The 25097-nt window shown below is 45.5% G+C and overlaps 2 protein-coding genes and 2 pseudogenes across 2 annotated transcripts in view; all 4 read left to right on the forward strand.

Moving 5' to 3' along the window:
- Positions 1-1851: 1851 nt before the first annotated feature.
- Positions 1852-3528, forward strand: LOC130436591 (mucin-5AC-like; the record flags this gene model as incomplete). Its single annotated transcript, XM_056767383.1, has 1 exon — positions 1852-3528. A coding segment is annotated over one exon (1677 nt), but the record flags the coding sequence as incomplete, so codon positions are not given.
- A 278-nt stretch (positions 3529-3806) lies between these two features.
- On the forward strand, positions 3807-5216 carry LOC130434799 (probable serine/threonine-protein kinase clkA; annotated as a pseudogene).
- A 2628-nt stretch (positions 5217-7844) lies between these two features.
- Positions 7845-8411, forward strand: LOC130436599 (GATA zinc finger domain-containing protein 15-like; annotated as a pseudogene).
- A 286-nt stretch (positions 8412-8697) lies between these two features.
- Positions 8698-25097, forward strand: part of LOC130436606 (mucin-2-like) — a gene marked incomplete at its 5' end in the record, with an annotated part of 52367 nt that continues 35967 nt past the window's right edge. Inside the window, 2 exons of the mRNA XM_056767406.1 lie at positions 8698-9482; positions 9594-14170. Of these exons, the coding sequence (XP_056623384.1) occupies positions 8698-9482; positions 9594-14170 (5362 nt within the window). The remainder of the gene's footprint in view (positions 9483-9593; positions 14171-25097) is intronic.

The following is a 25097-nucleotide window of genomic DNA, read 5'->3' on the forward strand; positions in this document are numbered from 1 at the left end:
ACATTTCCAACAACCACAACTGACGCTCCAACTACCACAACAACAGCTCCAACAACCACAACTGAGGTTACAACTACCACAACAACAGCTCCAACTACCACAACAACAGCTCCAACAACAACAACAATAGCTCCAACAACCACAACTGACGCTCCAACAACCACAACTGACGCTCCAACTACCACAACAACAGCTCCAACAACCACAACTGACGCTCCAACTACCACAACAACAGCTCCAACAACCACAACTGAGTCTCCAACTACAACAACAACTGCTCCAACTTCCTCAACAACAGCTCCAACAACCACAACTGACGCTCCAACTACCACAACAACAGCTCAAACTACAACAAAAACAGCTCCAACTACCACAACAACAGCTCCAACAACCACAACTGACGCTCCAACTACCACAACAACAGCTCCAACAACATCAACTGAGGTCCCAACTACGACAACAACAGCTCCAACAACCTCAACTGAGGCTCTAACTACAACCACAACAGCTCCAACAACCACAACTGAGGCTCCAACTACCACAACAACAGCTCCAACTACCACAACAACAGCTCCAACAACAACAACAATAGCTCCAACAACCACAACTGACGCTCCAACAACCACAACTGACGCTCCAACTACCACAACAACAGCTCCAACAACCTCCACTGAGGTTCCAACTACAACAACAACAGCTCCAACAACCTCAACTGAGGCTCTAACTACAACAACAACAGCTCCAACAACCACAACTGACGCTCCAACTACGACAACAACAGCTCCAACAACCACAACTGAGTCTCCAACTACAACAACAACAGCTCCAACTTCCACAACAACAGCTCTAACAACCACAACAACAGCTCCAACTACCACAACAACAGCTCCAACAACAACAACTGACGCTCCAACTACCACAACAACAGCTCCAACAACCTCAACTGAGGTTCCAACTACAACAACAACAGCTCCAACAACCTCAACCGAGGCTCTAACTACAACAACAACAGCTCCAACAACCACAACAACAGCTCCAAATACCACAACAATAGCTCCAATAACCACAAATGACGCTACAACTTCAACAACAGCTCTAACTACCACAACAGCAGCTCCAACAACCACAATTGACTCTCCAACTACCACAACAACAGCTCCAACAACCACAACTGAGGCTCCAACTACCACAACAACAGCTCCAACTACCACAACAATAGCTCCAACAACCACAACTGACGCTCCAACTTCAACAACAGCTCTAACTACCACAACAGCAGCTCCAACAACCACAACTGACGCTCCAACTACCACAACAACAGCTCCAACAACCACAACTGAGTCTCCAACTACAACAACAACAGCTCCAACTTCCACAACAACAGCTCCAACTACAACAACAACAGCTCCAACAACCACAACTGACGCTCCAACAACCACAACTGAGTCTCCAACTACAACAACAACAGCTCCAACTACCACAACAACAGCTCAAACTACAACAACAACAGCTCCAACTACCACAACAACAGCTCCAACAACCACAACTGACGCTCCAACTACCACAACAACAGCTCCAACAACCTCAACTGAGGCTCTAACTACAACAACAACAGCTCCAACAACCACAACTGAGGCTCCAACTACCACAACAACAGCTCCAACTACCACAACAACAGCTCCAACAACAACAACAACAGCTCCAACAACCACAACTGACGCTCCAACAACCACAACTGACGCTCCAACTACCACAACAACAGCTCCAACAACCTCCACTGAGGTTCCAACTACAACAACAACAGCTCCAACAACCTCAACTGAGGCTCTAACTACAACAACAACAGCTCCAACAACCACAACTGATGCTCCAACTACGACAACAACAGCTCCCACAACCACAACTGAGTCTCCAACTACAACAACAACAGCTCCAACTTCCACAACAACAGCGCCAACAACCACAACAACAGCTCCAACTACCACAACAACAGCTCCAATAACCTCAACTGAGGCTCTAACTACAACAACAACAGCTCCAATAACCACAACTGAGGCTCCAACTACCACAACAACAGCTCCAACTACCACAACAGCAGCTCCAACAACCACAACTGACGCTCCAACTACCACAACAACAGCTCCAACAACCTCAACTGAGGTTCCAACTACGACAACAACAGCTCCAAGAACCACAACTGAGTCTCCAACTACAACAACAACAGCTCCAACTTCCACAACAACAGCTCCAACAACCACAACAACAGCTCCAACTACAACAACAACAGCTCCAACAACCACAACTGACGCTCCAACAACCACAACTGACGCTCCAACTACCACAACAACAGCTCCAACTACCACAACAACAGCTCCAACTACCACAACAACAGCTCCAACAACCACAACTGACGCTCCAACTACCACAACAACAGCTCCAACAACCTCAACTGAGGTTCCGACTACAACAACAACAACTACAACAACAACAGCTCCAACAACCACAACTGAGGCTCCAACTACCACAACAACAGCTCCAACTACCACAACAATAGCTCCAACAACCACAACTGAGGCTCCAACTTCAACAACAGCTCCAACTACCACAACAGCAGCTCCAACAACCACAACTGATGCTCCAACTACCACAACAACAGCTCCAACAACTTCAACTGAGTCTCCAACTACGACAACAACAGCTCCAACAACCACAACTGAGTCTCCAACTACAACAACAACAGCTCCAACTTCCACAACAACAGCTCCAACAACCACAACTGATTCTCCAACTACCACAACAACAGCTCCAACTACAACAACAACAGCTCCAACTACCACAACAACAGCTCCAACTACAACAACAACAGCTCCAACAACCACAACAACAGCTCCAACAACCACAACTGACGCTCCAACTACCACAACAACAGCTCCAACAACCTCAACTGAGGTTCCTACTACAACAACAACAGCTCCAACAACCTCAAATGAGGCTCTAACTACCACAACAACAGCTCCAACAACCACAACTGACGCTCCAACTACCACAACAACAGCTCCAACAACCTCAACTGAGGTTCCAACTACAACAACAACAGCTCCAACAACCTCAAATGAGGCTCTAACTACCACAACAACAGCTCCAACAACCACAACTGACGCTCCAACTACCACAACAACAGCTCCAACTACCACAACAACAGCTCCAACTACCACAACAACAGCTCCAACAACCACAACTGACGCTCCAACTACCACAACAACAGCTCCAACAACCTCAACTGAGGTTCCAACTACAACAACAACAGCTCCAACAACCTCAACTGAGGCTCTAACTACAACAACAACAGCTCCAACAACCACAACTGAGGCTCCAACTACCACAACAACAGCTCCAACTACAACAACAACAGCTCCAACTACAACAACAACAGCTCCAACTACCACAACAACAGCTCCAACTACCACAACAACAGCTCCAACAACCACAACTGACGCTCCAACTACCACAACAACAGCTCCAACAACCTCAACTGAGGTTCCAACTACAACAACAACAGCTCCAACAACCTCAACTGAGGCTCTAACTACAACAACAACAGCTCCAACAACCACAACTGAGGCTCCAACTACCACAACAACAGCTCCGACTACCACAACAATAGCTCCAACAACCACAACTGAGGCTCCAACTTCAACAACAGCTCCAACTACCACAACAGCAGCTCCAACAACCACAACTGACGCTCCAACTACCACAACAACAGCTCCAACAACTTCAACTGAGTCTCCAACTACGACAACAACAGCTCCAACAACCACAACTGAGTCTCCAACTACAACAACAACAGCTCCAACTTCCTCAACAACAGCTCCAACAACCACAACTGACGCTCCAACTACCACAACAACAGCTCAAACTACAACAACAACAGCTCCAACTACCACAACAACAGCTCCAACAACCGTAACTGAGGTCCCAACTACCACAACAACAGCTCCAACAACCGTAACTGAGGTCCCAACTACGACAACAACAGCTCCAACAACCTCAACTGAGGCTCTAACTACAACAACAACAGCTCCAACAACTGAGGCTCCAACTACCACAACAACAGCTCCAACTACCACAACAACAGCTCCAACAACAACAACAACAGCTCCAACAACCACAACTGACGCTCCAACAACCACAACTGACGCTCCAACTACCACAACAACAGCTCCAACAACCTCCACTGAGGTTCCAACTACAACAACAACAGCTCCAACAACCTCAACTGAGGCTCTAACTACAACAACAACTGCTCCAACAACCACAACTGACGCTCCAACTACGACAACAACAGCTCCAACAACCACAACTGAGTCTCCAACTACAACAACAACAGCTCCAACTTCCACAACAACAGCTCCAACAACCACAACAACAGCTCCAACTACAACAACAACAGCTCCAACTACCCCAACAACAGCTCCAACTACCACAACAACAGCTCCAACAACCACAACTGACGCTTCAACTACCACAACAACAGCTCCAACAACCTCAACTGAGGTTCCAACTACAACAACAACAGCTCCAACAACCTCAACTGAGGCTCTAACTACAACAACAACAGCTCCAACAACCACAACTGAGGCTCCAACTACCACAACAACAGCTCCAACTACCACAACATTAGCTCCAACAACCACAACTGACGCTCCAACTTCAACAGCAGCTCCAACTACCACAACAGCAGCTCCAACAACCACAACTGACGCTCCAACTACCACAACAACAGCTCCAACAACCTCAACTGAGGTTCCAACTACGACAACAACAGCTCCAAGAACCACAACTGAGTCTCCAACTACAACAACAACAGCTCCAACTTCCACAACAACAGCTCCAACAACCACAACAACAGCTCCAACTACAACAACAACAGCTCCAACAACCACAACTGACGCTCCAACAACCACAACTGACGCTCCAACTACCACAACAACAGCTCCAACTACCACAACAACAGCTCCAACAACCACAACTGACGCTCCAACTACCACAACAACAGCTCCAACAACCTCAACTGAGGTTCCAACTACAACAACAACAGCTCCAACAACCTCAACTGAGGCTCTAACTACAACAACAACAGCTCCAACAACCACAACTGAGGCTCCAACTACCACAACAACAGCTCCAACTACCACAACAATAGCTCCAACAACCACAACTGAGGCTCCAACTTCAACAACAGCTCCAACTACCACAACAGCAGCTCCAACAACCACAACTGACGCTCCAACTATCACAACAACAGCTCCAACAACTTCAACTGAGTCTCCAACTACCACAACAACAGCTCCAACTACCAGAACAACAGCTCCAACTACCACAACAACAGCTCCAACAACCACAACTGACGCTCCAACTACCACAACAACAGCTCCAACAACCTCATCTGAGGTTCCAACTACAACAACAACAGCTCCAACAACCACAACTGAGGCTCCAACTACCACAACAACAGCTCCAACTACCACAACAATAGCTCCAACAACCACAGCTGAGGCTCCAACTTCAACAACAGCTCCAACTACCACAACAGCAGCTCCAACAACCACAACTGACGCTCCAACTACCACAACAACAGCTCCAACAACTTCAACTGAGTCTCCAACTACGACAACAACAGCTCCAACAACCACAACTGAGTCTCCAACTACAACAACAACAGCTCCAACTTCCACAACAACAGCTCCAACAACCACAACTGATTCTCCAACTACCACAACAACAGCTCCAACTACAACAACAACAGCTCCAACTACCACAACAACAGCTCCAACAACCACAAATGACGCTCCAACTACCACAACAACAGCTCCAACAACCTCAACTGAGGTTCCAACTACAACAACAACAGCTCCAACAACCTCAACTGAGGCTCTAACTACAACAACAACAGCTCCAACAACCACAACTGAGGCTCCAACTACCACAACAACAGCTCCAACTACCACAACAATAGCTCCAACAACCACAACTGAGGCTCCAACATCAACAACAGCTCCAACTACCACAACAGCAGCTCCAACAACCACAACTGACGCTCCAACTACCACAACAACAGCTCCAACAACTTCAACTGAGTCTCCAACTACCACAACAACAGCTCCAACTACCACAACAACAGCTCCAACAACCACAACTGACGCTCCAACTACCACAACAACAGCTCCAACAACCTCAACTGAGGTTCCAACTACAACAACAACAGCTCCAACAACCTCAACTGAGGCTCTAACTACAACAACAACAGCTCCAACAACCACAACTGAGGCTCCAACTACCACAACAACAGCTCCAACTACCATAACAATAGCTCCAACAACCACAACTGAGGCTCCAACTTCAACAACAGCTCCAACTACCACAACAGCAGCTCCAACAACCACAACTGACGCTCCAACTACCACAACAACAGCTCCAACAACTTCAACTGAGTCTCCAACTACGACAACAACAGCTCCAACAACCACAACTGAGTCTCCAACTACAACAACAACAGCTCCAACTTCCACAACAACAGCTCCAACAACCACAACTGATTCTCCAACTACCACAACAACAGCTCCAACTACAACAACAACAGCTCCAACTACCACAACAACAGCTCCAACAACCACAAATGACGCTCCAACTACCACAACAACAGCTCCAACAACCTCAACTGAGGTTCCAACTACGACAACAACAGCTCCAATAACCTCAACTGAGGCTCTAACTACAACAACAACAACTCCAACAACCACAACTGAGGCTCCAACTACCACAACAACAGCTCCAACTACCACAACAACAGCTCCACCTACCACAACAGCAGCTCCAACAACCACAACTGATGCTCCAACTACCACAACAACAGCTCCAACTACAACAACAACAGCTCCAACTACCACAGCATCAGCTCCAACAACCACAACTGATGATCCAACTACCACAACAACAGCTCCAACAACCACAACTGATGCTCCAACAACCACAACTGATGCTCCAACTACCACAACAACAGCTCCATCTACAACAACAACAGCTCCAACTACCACAACAACAGCTCCAACAACCACAAATGACGCTCCAACTACCACAACAACAGCTCCAACAACCTCAACTGAGGTTCCAACTACGACAACAACAGCTCCAATAACCTCAACTGAGGCTCTAACTACAACAACAACAACAACAACAACAACTCCAACAACCACAACTGAGGCTCCAACTACCACAACAACAGCTCCAACTACCACAACAACAGCTCCAACTACCACAACAACAGCTCCAACAACAACAACAACAGCTCCAACAACCACAACTGACGCTCCAACAACCACAACTGACGCTCCAACTACAACAACAGCTCCAACTACCACAACCGAGGCTCCAACTACCACAACAACAGCTCCAACTACCACAACCGAGGCTCCAACTACCACAACCGAGGCTCCAACTACCACAACTGAGGCTCCAACTTCAACATCAGCTCCAACTACCACAACAGCAGCTCCAACAACCACAACTGAGTCTCCAACTACAACAACAACAGCTCCAACTTCCACAACAACAGCTCCAACAACCACAACAACAGCTCCAACTACAACAACAACAGCTCCAACTACCCGAACAACAGCTCCAACTACCACAACAACAGCTCCAGCAACCACAACTGACGCTCCAACTACCACAACAACAGCTCCAACAACCTCAACTGAGGTTCCAACTACAACAACAACAGCTCCAACAACCTCAACTGAGGTTCCAACTACGACAACAACAGCTCCAACAACCACAACTGAGTCTCCAACTACAACAACATCAGCTCCAACTTCCACAAGAACAGCTCCAACTACCACAACAACAGCTCCAACTACCACAACAACAGCTCCAACTACCACAACAACAGCTCCAACAACCACAACTGACGCTCCAACTACCACAACAACAGCTCCAACAACCTCAACTGAGGTTCCAACTACAACAACAACAGATCCAACAACCTCAACTGAGGCTCTAACTACAACAACAACAGCTCCAACAACCACAACTGAGGCTCCAACTACCACAACAACAGCTCCAACTACCACAACTGAGGCTCCAACTTCAACAACAGCTCCAACTACCACAAGAGCAGCTCCAACAACCACAACTGACGCTCCAACTACCACAACAACAGCTCCAACAACTTCAACTGATTCTCCAACTACGACAACAACAGCTCCAACAACCACAACTGAGTCTCCAACTACAACAACAACAGCTCCAACTTCCACAACAACAGCTCCAACAACCACAACTGACGCTCCAACTACCACAACAACCGCTCCAACTACAACAACAACAGCTCCAACTACCACAACAACAGCTCCAACAACCACAACTGACGCTCCAACTACCACAACAACAGCTCCAACAACCTCAACTGAGGATCCAACTACGACAACAACAGCTCCAACAACCACAACTGACGCTCCAACTACCACAACAACAGCTCCAACAACCTCAACTGAGGTTCCAACTACGACAACAACAGCTCCAACAACCTCAACTGAGGCTCTAACTACAACAACCACAGCTCCAACAACCACAACTGAGGCTCCAACTACCACAACAACAGCTCCAACTACCACAACAATAGCTCCAACAACCACAACTGAGGCTCCAACTTCAACAACAGCTCCAACTACCACAACAGCAGCTCCAACAACCACAACTGACGCTCCAACTACAACAACAACAGCTCCAACAACTTCAACTGAGTCTCCAACTACGACAACAACAGCTCCAACAACCACAACTGAGTCTCCAACTACAACAACAACAGCTCCAACTTCCACAACAACAGCTCCAACAACCACAACTGACGCTCCAACTACCACAAAAATAGCTCCAACTACAACAACAACAGCTCCAACTACCACAACAACAGCTCCAACTACCTCAACTGGGGCTCCAACTTCAACTGGGGCTCCAACTACAACAACAGCACCAACAACGACAACTGAGGCTCCAACTACAACAACAACAGCTCCAACTACCACAACAACAGCTCCAACAACCACAACTGACGCTCCAACTACCACAACTAAGGCTCCAACTTCAACAACAGATCCAACAACCTCAAATGACGCCACAACTACCACAACAACAGCTCCAACAACCTCAACTGAGGTTCCAACTACAACAACAACAGCTCCAACTTCCACAACAACAGCTCCAACAACCACAACAACAGCAGCTCCAACTACAACAACAACAACAGCTCCAACTACCACAACAACAGCTCCAACAACCACAAATGATGCTCCAACTACCACAACAACAGCTCCAACTACCACAACAACATTTCCAACAACCACAACTGACGCTCCAACTACCACAACAACAGCTCCAACAACCACAACTGAGGTTACAACTACGACAACAACAGCTCCAACAACCTCAACTGAGGCTCTAACTACAACAACAACAGCTCCAACAACCACAACTGAGGCTCCAACTACCACAACAACAGCTCCAACTACCACAACAACAGCTCCAACAACAACAGCTCCAACAACCACAACTGACGCTCCAACAACCACAACTGACGTACCAACTACAACAACAATAGCTCCAACTACCACAACCGAGGCTGCAACTACCCCAACAACAGCTCCAACAACCTCAACTGAGCCTCCAACTACAACAACAACAACAGCTCCAACAACCACAACTGAGGCTCCTACTACCACAACAACAGCTCCGACAAGCACAACTGAGGCTCCAACTACAACAACAACAGCTCCAACTACCACAACAACAGCTCCAACAATCACAAATGATGTTCTAACTACCACAACAACAGCTCCAACAACCACAACTGACACTCCAACTACCACAACAACAACTCCAACTACCACAACAACATCTCCAACTACCACAACAACAGCTCCAACTACAACAACAATAGCTCCAACTACCACAACAACAACAACTCCAACAACCACAACTGATACTCCAACTACCACAACAACAGCTCCATCTACAACAACAACAGCTCCAACTACCACAACAACAGCTCCAACAACCTCAACTGAGGCTCCAACTGCAGCAATAATAACAGCAGCAGCAGCAGCACCAACAACCACAACTGAGGCTCTAACTACAACAACAACAGCTCCAACTACAACAACAACAGTTCCAACAACCACAACTGATGCTCCAACTACCACAACAACAGCTCCAACAACCTCAACTGAGGCTCCAACTACAACAATTACAACAGCAGCTCCAACAAGCATAACTGAGGCTCCAACTACCACAACAACAGCTCCAACAACCACAACTGATGTTCCAACTACCACAACAACAGCTCCAACAACCACAACTGACACTCCAACTACCACAACAACAGCTCCAACTACCACAAAAACAGCTCCAACTACCACAACAAAAGCTCCAACTACCACAACAAAAGCTCCAACTACCCTTACTGAGGCTCCAACTACCACAACAACAGCTCCAACTACCTCAACTGAGGCTCTAACTACAACAGCAGCTCCAACAAGCACAACTGAGGCTCCAACTACCACAACAACAGCTCCAACAACCACAACTGATGTTCCAACTACCACAACAACAGCTCCAACAACCACAACTGAAACTCCAACTACCACAACAACAGCTCCAACTACCACAAAAACATCTCCAACTACCACAACAAAAGCTCCAACAACCACAACTGATACTCCAACTACCTCAACTGGGGCTCCAACTACCTCAACTGGGGCTCCAACTTCAACAACAGCTTCAACTACATCAACAACAGCTCTAACTACCACAACAACTGCTCCAAAACCAACAACTGATACTCCAACTACCACAACAACAGCTCCAACTACAACAACAAGAGTTCCAACTACCACAACAACAGCTACAACTACCTCAACTGAGGCACCAACTACCACACCAACAGCTCCAACTACCTCAACTGAGGCTACAACTACAACAATAGCACCAACAACGACAACTGAGGCTCCAACTACCACAACCACACCTCCAACAACCACAACAACACCTCCAACAACCACAACTGATGCTCCAACTACAACAACAACAGCACCAACAAGCACAACAGAGGCTCCAACTACCACAACAACAGCTCCAACTACATCAACAACAGCTTCAACTACCACAACTGACACTCCAACTACAATAACAACAGCTCCAACAACCTCAACTGATGCTCCAACTACAACAACAACAGCACCAACAAGCACAACAGAAGCTCCAACTACCACAACAACAGCTCCAACTACATCAACAACAGCTTCAACTGCCACAACTGACACTCCAACTACAATAACAACAGCTCCAGCAACCACAACTGAGGCTCCAACTACAACAACAACAGTTCCAACTACCACAACAACAGCTCCAACAACCACAACTTCAACAACAGCTTCAACTACATCTAAAACAGCTCCAACAACCACAACTGATGTTCCAACTACCACTACAACAGCGCCAGAAACCACAACTGATGTTCCAACTACCACAACAACAGCTCCAACAACCACAACTGGTACTCCAACTACCACAACAACAGCTCCAACTACCACAACAATAGCTCCAACTACAACAACAACAGCTCCAACTACAACAACAACAGCTCCAACTACATCAACAACAGCTTCAACTACCACAACTGACGCTCCAACTACAACAACAACAGCTTCAACAACCTCAACTGAGGCTCCAACTACAACAATAACAACAACAGCATCACCAACAACCACAACTGAGGCTCCAACTATCACAACAACAGCTCCAACTACAACAACAATAGCTCCAACAACCTCAACTGAGGCTCCAACTTCAACAACAGCTTCAACTACATCAACAACAGCTCCAACTACCACAACAACAGCTCCAACAACCACAACTGATGTTCCAACTACCACAACAACAGCTCCAACAACCACAACTGAGACTCCAAATACCACAACAACAGCTCCAACTACTATAACAAGAGCTCCAACTACCACAACAACAGCTCCAACTACCTCAACTGAGGCTCCAACTACCACACCAACAGCTCCAAATACCTCAACTGAGGCTACAACTACAACAATAGCACCAACAACGACAACTGAGGCTTCAACTACCACAACAACACCTCCAACAACAACAACAACACCTCCAACAATCACAACTGAGGCTCCAACTACATCAATAACAACAGCACCACCAACAACCACAACTGACGCTCCAACTACCACAACAACAGCTTCAACAACCTCAAATGAGGCTCCTACTACAACAATAGCAACAGCAGCTGCAACAAGCTCAACTGAGGCTCCATCTACCACAACAACAGCTCCAACTACAACAACAGCTCCAACTACCTCAACAACAACAACTGATGTTTCAACTACCACAACAACAGCTCCAACAACCACAACTGATACTCTAACTACCACAAAAACAGCTCCAACTACAATAAAAACAGGTCCAACTACCACAACAACAGCTCCAACTACCTCAACTGAGGCTCCAACTACCTCAACTGAGGCTCCAACTACAACAACAGCACCGACAACTGAGGCTCCAACTACCACAACAACAGCAACAACAACAGCTCCAACTTCCACAACAACAGCTCCAATAACCACAACTGATGTTCCAACTACCACAACAAAAGCTCCAACAACCACAAATGACGCTCCAACTACCACAACATCTGCTCCAACTACAACAACAACAGCTCCAAGTACATCACCTGAGGCTCCAACTACAACAACAACAACTCCAACTACAACAACAACAGCTCCAACTACCTCAACTGAGGCTCCAACTACCACAACAACAACAACTACAACAACCACAACAACTGCTCCAACAACCAGAACTGATGCTCCAACTACCACAACAACAGCTCCAACTACAACAACTGAAGCTAAAACTACAACAACAGCTCCAACAACAAAAACTGAGACTCAACCAACAACAACAGCAACTCCAACTACAACAACCAGAGCTCCAACAACCACAACTGAGGCTCAACCAACAACAACAGCTCCATATACAACAACAGCTCAAACAACCACAACAACAGCTCCAACAACCACAACTGACACGCCAACTACCACAACAACAGCTCCAACAACAACAGCTCCAACTACAACAACAACAACTCCAACTCCAACTACCACAACAACAGCTCCAACTACCACAACATCAACTCCAATTACCACAACATCAGCTCCAAAAACCACAACTGAGACTCAACCAACAACAACAACAGCAGCTACAACAACAACAACAGCAGCTACAACAACCACAACTGAGGCTCAACTAACAACAACAGCTCCAACAATAAGAACTGACGCTCCAACTACAACAATAACAACAGTAGCACCAACAACAGCTTCAACCACAACAGGAACAACCCCAACTGCCACAACAATAGCTCCAACAACCACAACTGAGGCTCCAACAACTTCAACTGACGCTCCAACTACCACAACAATCGCTCAACCAACTATAACTGAGGCTCCAACAACTACAACTGACGCTCCAACTACCACAACAATCGCTCAACCAACTATTACTGAGGCTCCAACTATCATGACAACATTTCCACCGACAACAACTGAAGTTCTAACTACCACATCAATAGTTCCTATCACCCCAACTGATGTTCCAACTTTAACTACAACAGCTCCAACAACCACAACAACATCTCCAACAACTTCAACTGAGGCTCCAACTACCACAATAATTTCTTCGACTACCAGTAAATTACCTCTTTCAAAAACAACAGAGCCTCCAACAACCGCAACAACAGCTCAAACAACCAAAACTGAGGCTCCAGCTACCAAAACAATAGGTCCAACAACAGCCTCAACCACCACAACCGTTGCTGCAACAACCGAAACTATCGCAACAACTGCATCGACAGTAATAATAAGCATTGCAGCAACAAGCACAACTATATCAACAACTCCATCTACAGCTCCAAGAACAACAGTGTCACCGATGACCACAACTGTTTCTGAGACATCTACAACACCACCATCAACCACAACATCAATTCCAAAAACAGCCCGTCCAACCACCACCACAACTATTTACCAAACAGGTACAACAACAACGTTTCCAAAACTCCAAACCACAAAAACAAATACAGAGTCTTCCATAACAACCACAACACTTTCCACAACCACAAAGTTTTCACAAACACCTTCAACAACACCTTCAAGCACTACAACACTTTCAATTCACCCAACCACAGCTGGAAAAAAAAGCACTCAGTCTGACACACAAACAACATCGCTTCCAACTACAACAACTGTTATTGAGACAACAACAACCCCATCTACAACACTGTCACCGACCACCACAAATGGTATTTTGACAACTACAACACTGTCACCATCAAGCACAACAGCAATTCCAAAACTCCCTACCACATCTGCTAAAACAAGCACAGAGTCTCTGATAACAACCACAAATTTTTCATCTTCTTCAATTAAGACTACCATAACCACAACAGCCCTCCCAATTACTACTACTGTTTCAAAGACAACCACACAAATACCATCAACAACTACTAAACTTCCACATCTCTCATCCACTGCTGAAAAAACTAGAACTGAGTCTCAGATAAAAACAACAACGCTTCCAATTACCACAACTGTTTCTCAGACAACTACATCAAAAGCTTCAACCACTACAACACTTCTAAATCTCCCAACCACAGCTGAAAATATGAGAACTGAGTCTCCCATTAAAACAACAATGCTTCCAATCACCACAACTGTTTCTCAGACAACTACACCAACACCTTCATTCACTACAACTATTCCAAATCTCCCAACCACACCTGAAAAAACACACACCGATTCTCATATAACAACCACAGCACTTCTCACAACCACTATTGCTCCAAAGACAGCTACAACAACACATTCAAGCCCTACAACATTTTCAAATCCCCTAACTGCAGCTGAAAAAACAAGCACTGAGTCTCCCATAAAAACAACAATGCTTCCAATTACCATCGCTCGTTCTGAGAAATCTACAACAACACCTTCAACCACAACAGCACTTTCTAATCTCCCAGCCACAGCAGCACAATCAAGCACTCCCATAACAACCAAAACTGCTTTCACTTCTACAGTTCAGTCTACCATAAGCACAACAGCCCTTCCAATTTCCATAACTGTTTCTGGGACAAACACAACTAAGGCCCAAACTACCACAACAATAGCTGCAACAACCTCAACTGCTGCCCCAACTACCAAAACAACAGCTCCAACAACCACAACTGAGGCCCAAACTACCACACCAATTGCTTCAACGACCACAACTGAGGCCCCAACTACCACAACAAAAGCTCCTACATCCACAACACCCGCTCCATCAACCATAAAAACAGCTCCAACATCCATAACTGACGCCCCAACAACAACAGCTTCCACAACCACAACTAACGCTCCAACTACCACAACAACAGCTCAAACAACTACAACTGAGGCCCCAACTACCACACCAGTAGCTCCAACAACCACAACTGAGGCCCCAACTACCACAACAAAAGCTCATACATCCACAACAACCGCTCCATCAACCACAAAAACAGCACCAACATCCACAACTGAGGTCCCAACCACAACTGACGCTCCAACTACCACAACAACAGCTCAAACAACTACAACTGAGGCCCCAACTACAACAACAATAGCTCCAACAACCGCAACAGATGCCCAAACTACCACACCAATAGCTCCAACAACCACAACTGAGGCCCCAACTACCACAACAACAGTTCCTACATCCACAACAACCGCTCCATCAACCACAAAAACTGCTCCAACATCCACAACTGAGGTCCCAACAACAACAGCTTCCACAACCACAACTGACGCTCCAACTACCACAACAACAGCTCAAACAACTACAACTGAGGCCCCAACTGCAACAACTATAGCTCCAACAACCACAACAGATGCCCCAACTACCACAACAACAGTTCCTACATCCACAACAACCGCTCCATCAAACACAAAAACAGCTCCAACATCCACAACTGAGGCCCCAACAGCAACAGCTTCAACAACCACAGCTGACACTCTAACTACCACAACAATAGCTCCAACAACCACAACAGAGGCCCAAACTACCACACCAATAGCTCCAACAACCACAACTGAGGCCCCAACTACCACAACAACAGCTCCTACATCCACAATAACCGCTCCATCAACCACAAAAACAGCTCCAACATCCACAACTGAGGCCCCAACAACAACAGCTTCCACAACCACAACTGACGCTTCAACTACCACAACAACAGCTCAAACAACTACAACTGAGTCCCCAACTACAGCAACAATAGCTCCAACAACCACAACTGAGGCCCCAACTACCACAACAACAGCTCCTACATCCACAACAACCACTCCATCAACCACAAAAACAGCTCCAAAATCAACAACTGAGGCCCCAACAACACCAGCTTCCACAACCACAACTGACGCTCCAACTACCACAACAACAGCTCAAACAACTACAACTGAGGCCCCAACTACAACAACAATAGCTCCAACAGCCACAACAGATGCCCAAACTACCACACCAATAGCTCCAACAACCACAACTGAGGCCCAAACTACCACAACAACAGCTCCTACATCCACAACAACCGCTCCATCAATTACAAAAACAGCTCCAACATCCACAACTGAGGCCCCAACAACAACAGCTTCCACAACCACAACTGACGCTCCAACTACCACAACAACAGCTCAAACAACTACAACTGAGGCCCCAACTACAGCAACAATAGCTCCAACAACCACAACTGAGGCCCCAACTACCAGAACAACAGCTCCTACATCCACAACAACCACTCCATCAACCACAAAAACAGCTCCAAAATCCACAACTGAGGCCCCAACAACACCAGCTTCCACAACCACAACTGACGCTCCAACTACCACCACAACAGCTCAAACAACTACAACTGAGGCCCCAACTACAACAACAATAGCTCCAACAACCACAACAGATGCCCAAACTACCACGACAACAGTTCCTACATCCACAACAACCACTCCATCAACCACAAAAACAGCTTCAACATCCACAGTTGAGGCCCCAACAACAACAGCTCCAACAACCACAACTGAGACCCCAACTACCACAACAACAGTTCCCACATCCACAACAACCACTCCATCAACCACAAAAACAGCTCCAACATCCACAACTGAGGCCCCAACAACAACAGCTCCAACAACCACAACTGACGCTCCAACTACCACCATAACTCCTCAAACAACTACAACTGAGGCCCCAACTACCACAACAACATCTCCAACAGCCACAACTGCGGCCCCAACTACCACAACAATGGCTCCTACATCCGCAACTGAGGTTCAAACTACCACAACAACAGCTCCAACAACCACAACTGAGGCCCAAACTACCACACCAATAGCTCCAACAACCACAACGGATGCTCAAACTACCACAACTGTAGCTCAAACAACTACAAATGAGGCTCCAACTACCACCACAACAGCACCTACAACCACAACAACGGCTCAAACAACTACAACTGAGATTCTAACTACCACAACAACAGCTCCAACAACCACAACTGAGGTTCCAACTACCACAACAACAACAACAGCTTCAACAACCACAACTGACGTTCCAACTACCACAACACCAGCTCCAACAACCATAACTGAGGTCCCAACAACAACAGCTCAAACAACCACAACTGAGGTTCCAACTACCACAACAACAGCTCCAACAACTAAAGCAACAGCTCAAACAACTACATCTGAGGCCCCAACTACCACAACAACAGATATAAGAACTACAACCGAGGCTCCAACTACCACAACAACAACAATAACAGCTTCAACAACCACAACTGACGTTCCAACTACCACAACACCAGCTCCAACAACCATAACTGAGGCCCCAACAACAACAGCTCAAACAACCACAACTGAGGTTCCAACTACCACAACAACAGCTCCAACAACTAAAGCAACAGCTCAAACAACTACAACTACCACAACAACAGATATAAGAACTACAACTGAGCCTCCAACTACCACAACAACAGCTCAAACAACTAAGGCTCCAACTAAAACGATAACAGCTCCCATAACAACAACTGAGACCCAAACTACAACAACAACAGCACCAACAACCACAAATTACGCTCCCACTACAACAACAATAACTCAAATAACTACAACTGATGCTCCAACTACCACAAGAACAGCAGCTCCGAAATCCACAACTAAGGCCTCAACTACCACAACAACAGCTCCAACCACCACAACTAAGGTTCCAACTTCCACAACAACAGCTCCAACAACTACACCTGAGGCCCCAATACCAACAAAAACAGCTCAAACTATTACAACAGATGCCCAAACTACCACACCAATAGCTCCAACAACCAAAACTGAGGCCCCAACTACCACGACAACAGTTCCTACATCCACAACAACCACTCCATCAACCACAAAAACAGCTTCAACATCCACAACTGAGGCCCCAACAACAACAGCTCCAACAACCACAACTGAGACCCCAACTACCACAACAACAGTTCCCACATCCACAACAACCACTCCATCAACCACAAAAACAGCTCCAACATCCACAACTGAGGCCCCAACAACAACAGCTCCAACAACCACAACTGACGCTCCAACTACCACCATAACTCCTCAAACAACTACAACTGAGGCCCCAACTACCACAACAACATCTCCAACAGCCACAACTGCGGCCCCAACTACCACGACCATGGCTCCTACATCCGCAACTGAGGTTCAAACTACCACAACAACAGCTCCAACAACCACAACTGAGGCCCAAACTACCACACCAATAGCTCCAACAACCACAACGGATGCTCAAACTACCACAACTGTAGCTCAAACAACTACAAATGAGGCTCCAACTACCACCACAACAGCACCAACAACCACAACAACGGCTCAAACAACTACAACTGAGATTCTAACTACCACAACAACAGCTCCAACAACCACAACTGAGGTTCCAACTACCACAACAACAACAACAGCTTCAACAACCACAACTGACGTTCCAACTACCACAACACCAGCTCCAACAACCATAACTGAGGTCCCAACAACAACAGCTCAAACAACCACAACTGAGGTTCCAACTACCACAACAACAGCTCCAACAACTAAAGCAACAGCTCAAACAACTACATCTGAGGCCCCAACTACCACAACAACAGATATAAGAACTACAACCGAGGCTCCAACTACCACAACAACAACAATAACAGCTTCAACAACCACAACTGACGTTCCAACTACCACAACACCAGCTCCAACAACCATAACTGAGGCCCCAACAACAACAGCTCAAACAACCACAACTGAGGTTACAACCACAACTGAGGTTCCAACTACCACAACAACAGCAGCTCCAACAACTAAAGCAACAGCTCAAACAACTACAACTAACACAACAACAGATATAAGAACTACAACTGAGCCTCCAACTACCACAACAACAGCTCAAACAACTAAGGCTCCAACTAAAATGATAACAGCTCCCATAACAACAACTGAGACCCAAACTACAACAACAATAGCACCAACAACCACAAATTACGCTCCCACTACAACAACAATAACTCAAATAACTACAACTGATGCTCCAACTACCACAAGAACAGCAGCTCCGAAATCCACAACTAAGGCCTCAACTACCACAACAACAGCTCCAACCACCACAACTAAGGATCCAACTTCCACAACACCAGCTCCAACAACCATAACTGAGGTCCCAACAACAACAGCTCAAACAACCACAACTGAGGTTCCAACTACCACAACAACAGCTCCAACAACTAAAGCAACAGCTCAAACAACTACATCTGAGGCCCCAACTACCACAACAACAGATATAAGAACTACAACCGAGGCTCCAACTACCACAACAACAACAATAACAGCTTCAACAACCACAACTGACGTTCCAACTACCACAACACCAGCTCCAACAACCATAACTGAGGCCCCAACAACAACAGCTCAAACAACCACAACCGAGGTTACAACCACAACTGAGGTTCCAACTACCACAACAACAGCAGCTCCAACAACTAAAGCAACAGCTCAAACAACTACAACTACCACAACAACAGATATAAGAACTACAACTGAGCCTCCAACTACCACAACAACAGCTCAAACAACTAAGGCTCCAACTAAAACGATAACAGCTCCCATAACAACAACTGAGACCCAAACTACAACAACAACAGCACCAACAACCACAAATTACGCTCCCACTACAACAACAATAACTCAAATAACTACAACTGATGCTCCAACTACCACAAGAACAGCAGCTCCGAAATCCACAACTAAGGCCTCAACTACCACAACAACAGCTCCAACCACCACAACTAAGGTTCCAACTTCCACAACAACAGCTCCAACAACTACACCTGAGGCCCCAATACCAACAAAAACAGCTCAAACTATTACAACTGAGGCTCCAACTGCCAAAACAATAGGTCCAACAACAGCTCCAACCACCACAACTGTTGCTGCAACAACCGAAACTATGGCAACAACTGCATCGACAGTAATAATAAGCATTGCAGCAACAAGCACAACTATATCAACAACTCAATCTACAGCTCCAAGAACAACAGTGTCACCGACGACCACAACTGTTTCTGAGACCGCTACAACACCATCATCAACCACAACATCAATTCCAAAACTACCAACCGCAGTTACAACAACAGCCCGTCCAACCACCACCACAACTATTTACCAAACAGGTACAACAACAACGTTTCCAAAACTCCAAACCACAAAAACAAATACAGAGTCTTCCATAAGAACCACAACACTTTCCACAACCACAAAGTTATCACAAACACCTTCAACAACACCTTCAAGCACTACAACACTTTCAATTCACCCAACTACAGCTGAAAAAACAAGCACTGAGTCTCCCATAAAAAAAACAATGCTTCCAATTACCAAAACTGTTTCTGAGACAACTATATCAAGTCATTCAACCACTACAACAATTCCAAGTCTCCCAACCACAGCTGGAAAAAAAAGCACTCAGTCTGACATACAAAAAACATCGCTTCCAACTACAACAACTGTTATTGAGACAACAACAACCCCATCTACAACACTGTCACCGACCACCACAAATGGTTCTTTGACAACTACAACACAACCATCTACCACAACAACAATTCCAAAACTCCCTACCACATCTGCTAAAACAAGCACAGAGTCTCTGATAACAACCACAGCTGCTTTAACTTCTTCAATTAAGGCTACCATAACCACAACAGCCCTCCCAATTACTACTACTGTTTCAAAGACAACCACACAAAAACCATCAACAACTACAAAACTTCCACATCTCTCATCCACTGCTGGAAAAACTAGAACTGAGTCTCAAATAAAAACAACAATGCTTCCAAATACTACAACTGTTTCTCAGACAACTAGATCAAAAGCTTCAACCACTACAACACTTCTAAATCTTGCAACCACAGCTGAAAATATGAGCACTGAGTCTCCCATAAAATCAACAATGCTCCCACTTACCACAACTGTTTCTCAGACAACTACACCAACACCTTCATTCACTACAAAAATTCCAAATCTCCCAACCACACCTGAAAAATCAAGCCCTGAATCTCCCATTAAGACAACATCGCTTCCAATTACAACGGCCCTAACAACAACAACACTTCCAACTACCATAATTCGTTCTGAGACAACTAAAACAACACCTTTAACAACTACAACACTTTCAAATATCCCAACCACATCTGAAAAAACACACACCGATTCTCATATAACAACCACAGCACTTCTCACAACCAGTATTGCTCCAAAGACAGCTACAACAACACATTCAAGCCCTACAACATTTTCAAATCCCCTAACTGCAGCTGAAAAAACAAGCACTGAGTCTCCCATAAAAACCAAAACTGCTTCCACTTCTACAATTAAGTCTACCATAACCACAACAGCCCTTCCAATTTCCATAACTATTTCTGCGGCAAACACAACAAAACCTTCAACCACCACAACACTTCAAAATTTCCCAACCACAGCTGCAAAACCAAACACTGACTCTTCGAAAACCACAACACTTCCAGCCACAACAACTGTTTCTGAGACCGTTAAACCAACACCGTCAACCACACTTCAAAATCTACCATCCACGGCTGAAATAACAAGCACATTGTCTCCCCTAACAAAATCAACACTTCCTATTACCACAGCTCATTCAGAGAAAACTACAACAACACCTTCAACCACTTCAAGACTTACAAATCTCCCAACCACAGCTGGAAAAACAAGCAGTGAGTCTCACATAACAACCACAACACTTTTCACAACCACTCCTACTCTTCAGACTGCTACAACAGCCGATTCAAGCACTAAAACACTTTTAAATCCCTCTACTACGGCTGTAAAAACAAACACAGAATCTTCCAAAGAGTCAACAACACTTCCAACTACCAAAAGTGTTTCTGAGACAACCAAATCAACTTCTTCAACCACTACAACACTTCCAAATCTCCCAACCACAGATGAAAAAATAAGCACTGAGTCTGCCATACAAACAACAACGCTTCCAAATATCACAGCTGTTTCAGAGACAACAACAACCCCATCTACAACACTGTCACCGACAACCACAAATTCTTCTTTGACAACTACAACACAACCATCAACCACAACAACAATTCCAAAACTCCCTACCAAATCTGCAAAAACAAGCACAGAGTCTCCGATAACAACAACAGGTGCTTCAACTTCTACAATTAAGGCTGCCATACCCACAACATCCCAACCAATTACTACAACTGTTTTAAAGACAACCACACAAACACCATCAACAACTACAATACTTCCATATCTCTCATCCACAGCTGAAAAAACTAGAACTGACTCTCACATAAAATCAACAACGCTTCCAATTGCCACAGATGTTTCTAAGACAAGTACACCAACAGCTTCAAGCACTACAACACTTCCAAATCTCCCAACCACAGCTCAAAGAACTACTACAACAACTGCTCCAACAACAACAACAACAACAACAACAGCTCCAACAACCACAACTAAGGCCCCAACTACCACAACCACAGCTCAAACATTTAGAACTGAGGCTCCAACAACCACAACTGAGGCCCCAACAACCACGACTGAGGTTTCAACTACCACAACAACAGCTCAACCAACTACAACTGAGGCTCCAACTACCACAACAACAGCTCAAACAGCCAAACCTGAGGTTCCAACAGCCACAACAACAGCTCAAACAACTACAACTGAGGCCCCAACCACCACAACTGAGGTTCCAGCTAACACAACAACAGCATCAACAACCACAAAAACTGCTCCAACAACCACAACTGAGGCCCAAACTACCACAACAATAGCTCCAACTACCACCACAACAGCACCAAAAACCACAACAACGGCTCAAACAACTACAACTGAGATTCTAACTACCACAACTACAGCTCCAACAACCACAACTGAGGTTCCAACTACCACAACAACAACAACAGCTTCAACAACCACAACTGACGTTCCAACTACCACAACAGCAGCTCCAACAACCATAACTGAGGCCCCAACAACAACAGCTCAAACAACCACAACTGAGGTTCCAACTACCACAACAACAGCTCCAACAACTAAAGCAACAGCTCAAACAACTACAACTACCACAACAACAGATATAAGAACTACAACCGAGGCTCCAACTACCACAACAACAGCTCCAACAATAACAACTGAGGTTCCAACTACCACAACAACAGCTTCAACAACAACAACTGACGTTCCAACTACCACAACACCAGCTCCAACAACCATAACTGAGGCCCCAACAACAACAGCTCAAACAACCACAACTGAGGTTCCAACTACCACAACAACAGCTCCAACAACTAAAGCAACAGCTCAAACAACTACAACTACCACAACAACAGATATAAGAACTACAACTGAGCCTCCAACTACCACAACAACAGCTCAAACAACTAAGGCTCCAACTACAACGATAACAGCTCCCATAAAAACAACTGAGACCCAAACTACAACAACAACAGCACCAACAACCACAAATTACGCTCCCACTACAACAACAATACCTCAAATAACTACAACTGATGCTCCAACTACCACAAGAACAGCAGCTCCGAAATCCACAACTAAGGCCTCAACTACCACAACAACAGCTCCAACCACCACAACTAAGGTTCCAACTTCCACAACAACAGCTCCAACAACTACACCTGAGGCCCCAATACCAACAAAAACAGCTCAAACTATTACAACTGAGGCTCCAACTGCCAAAACAATAGGTCCAACAACAGCTCCAACCACCACAACTGTTGCTGCAACAACCGAAACTATGGCAACAACTGCATCGACAGTAATAATAAGCATTGCAGCAACAAGCACAACTATATCAACAACTCAATCTACAGCTCCAAGAACAACAGTGTCACCGACGACCACAACTGTTTCTGAGACAGCTACAACACCATCATCAACCACAACATCAATTCCAAAACTACCAACCGCAGTTGCAACAACAGCCCGTCCAACCACCACCACAACTATTTACCAAACAGGTACAACAACAACGTTTCCAAAACTCCAAACCACAAAAACAAATACAGAGTCTTCCATAAGAACCACAACACTTTCCACAACCACAAAGTTATCACAAACACCTTCAACAACACCTTCAAGCACTACAACACTTTCAATTCACCCAACTACAGCTGAAAAAACAAGCACTGAGTCTCCCATAAAAAAAACAATGCTTCCAATTACCAAAACTGTTTCTGAGACAACTATATCAAGTCATTCAACCACTACAACAATTCCAAATCTCCCAACCACAGCTGGAAAAAAAAGCACTCAGTCTGACATACAAACAACATCGCTTCCAACTACAACAACTGTTATTGA

The sequence above is a fragment of the Triplophysa dalaica genome, chromosome 2 (genome assembly GCF_015846415.1).
Source record: "Triplophysa dalaica isolate WHDGS20190420 chromosome 2, ASM1584641v1, whole genome shotgun sequence".
NCBI classification, from domain to species: domain Eukaryota; kingdom Metazoa; phylum Chordata; class Actinopteri; order Cypriniformes; family Nemacheilidae; genus Triplophysa; species Triplophysa dalaica.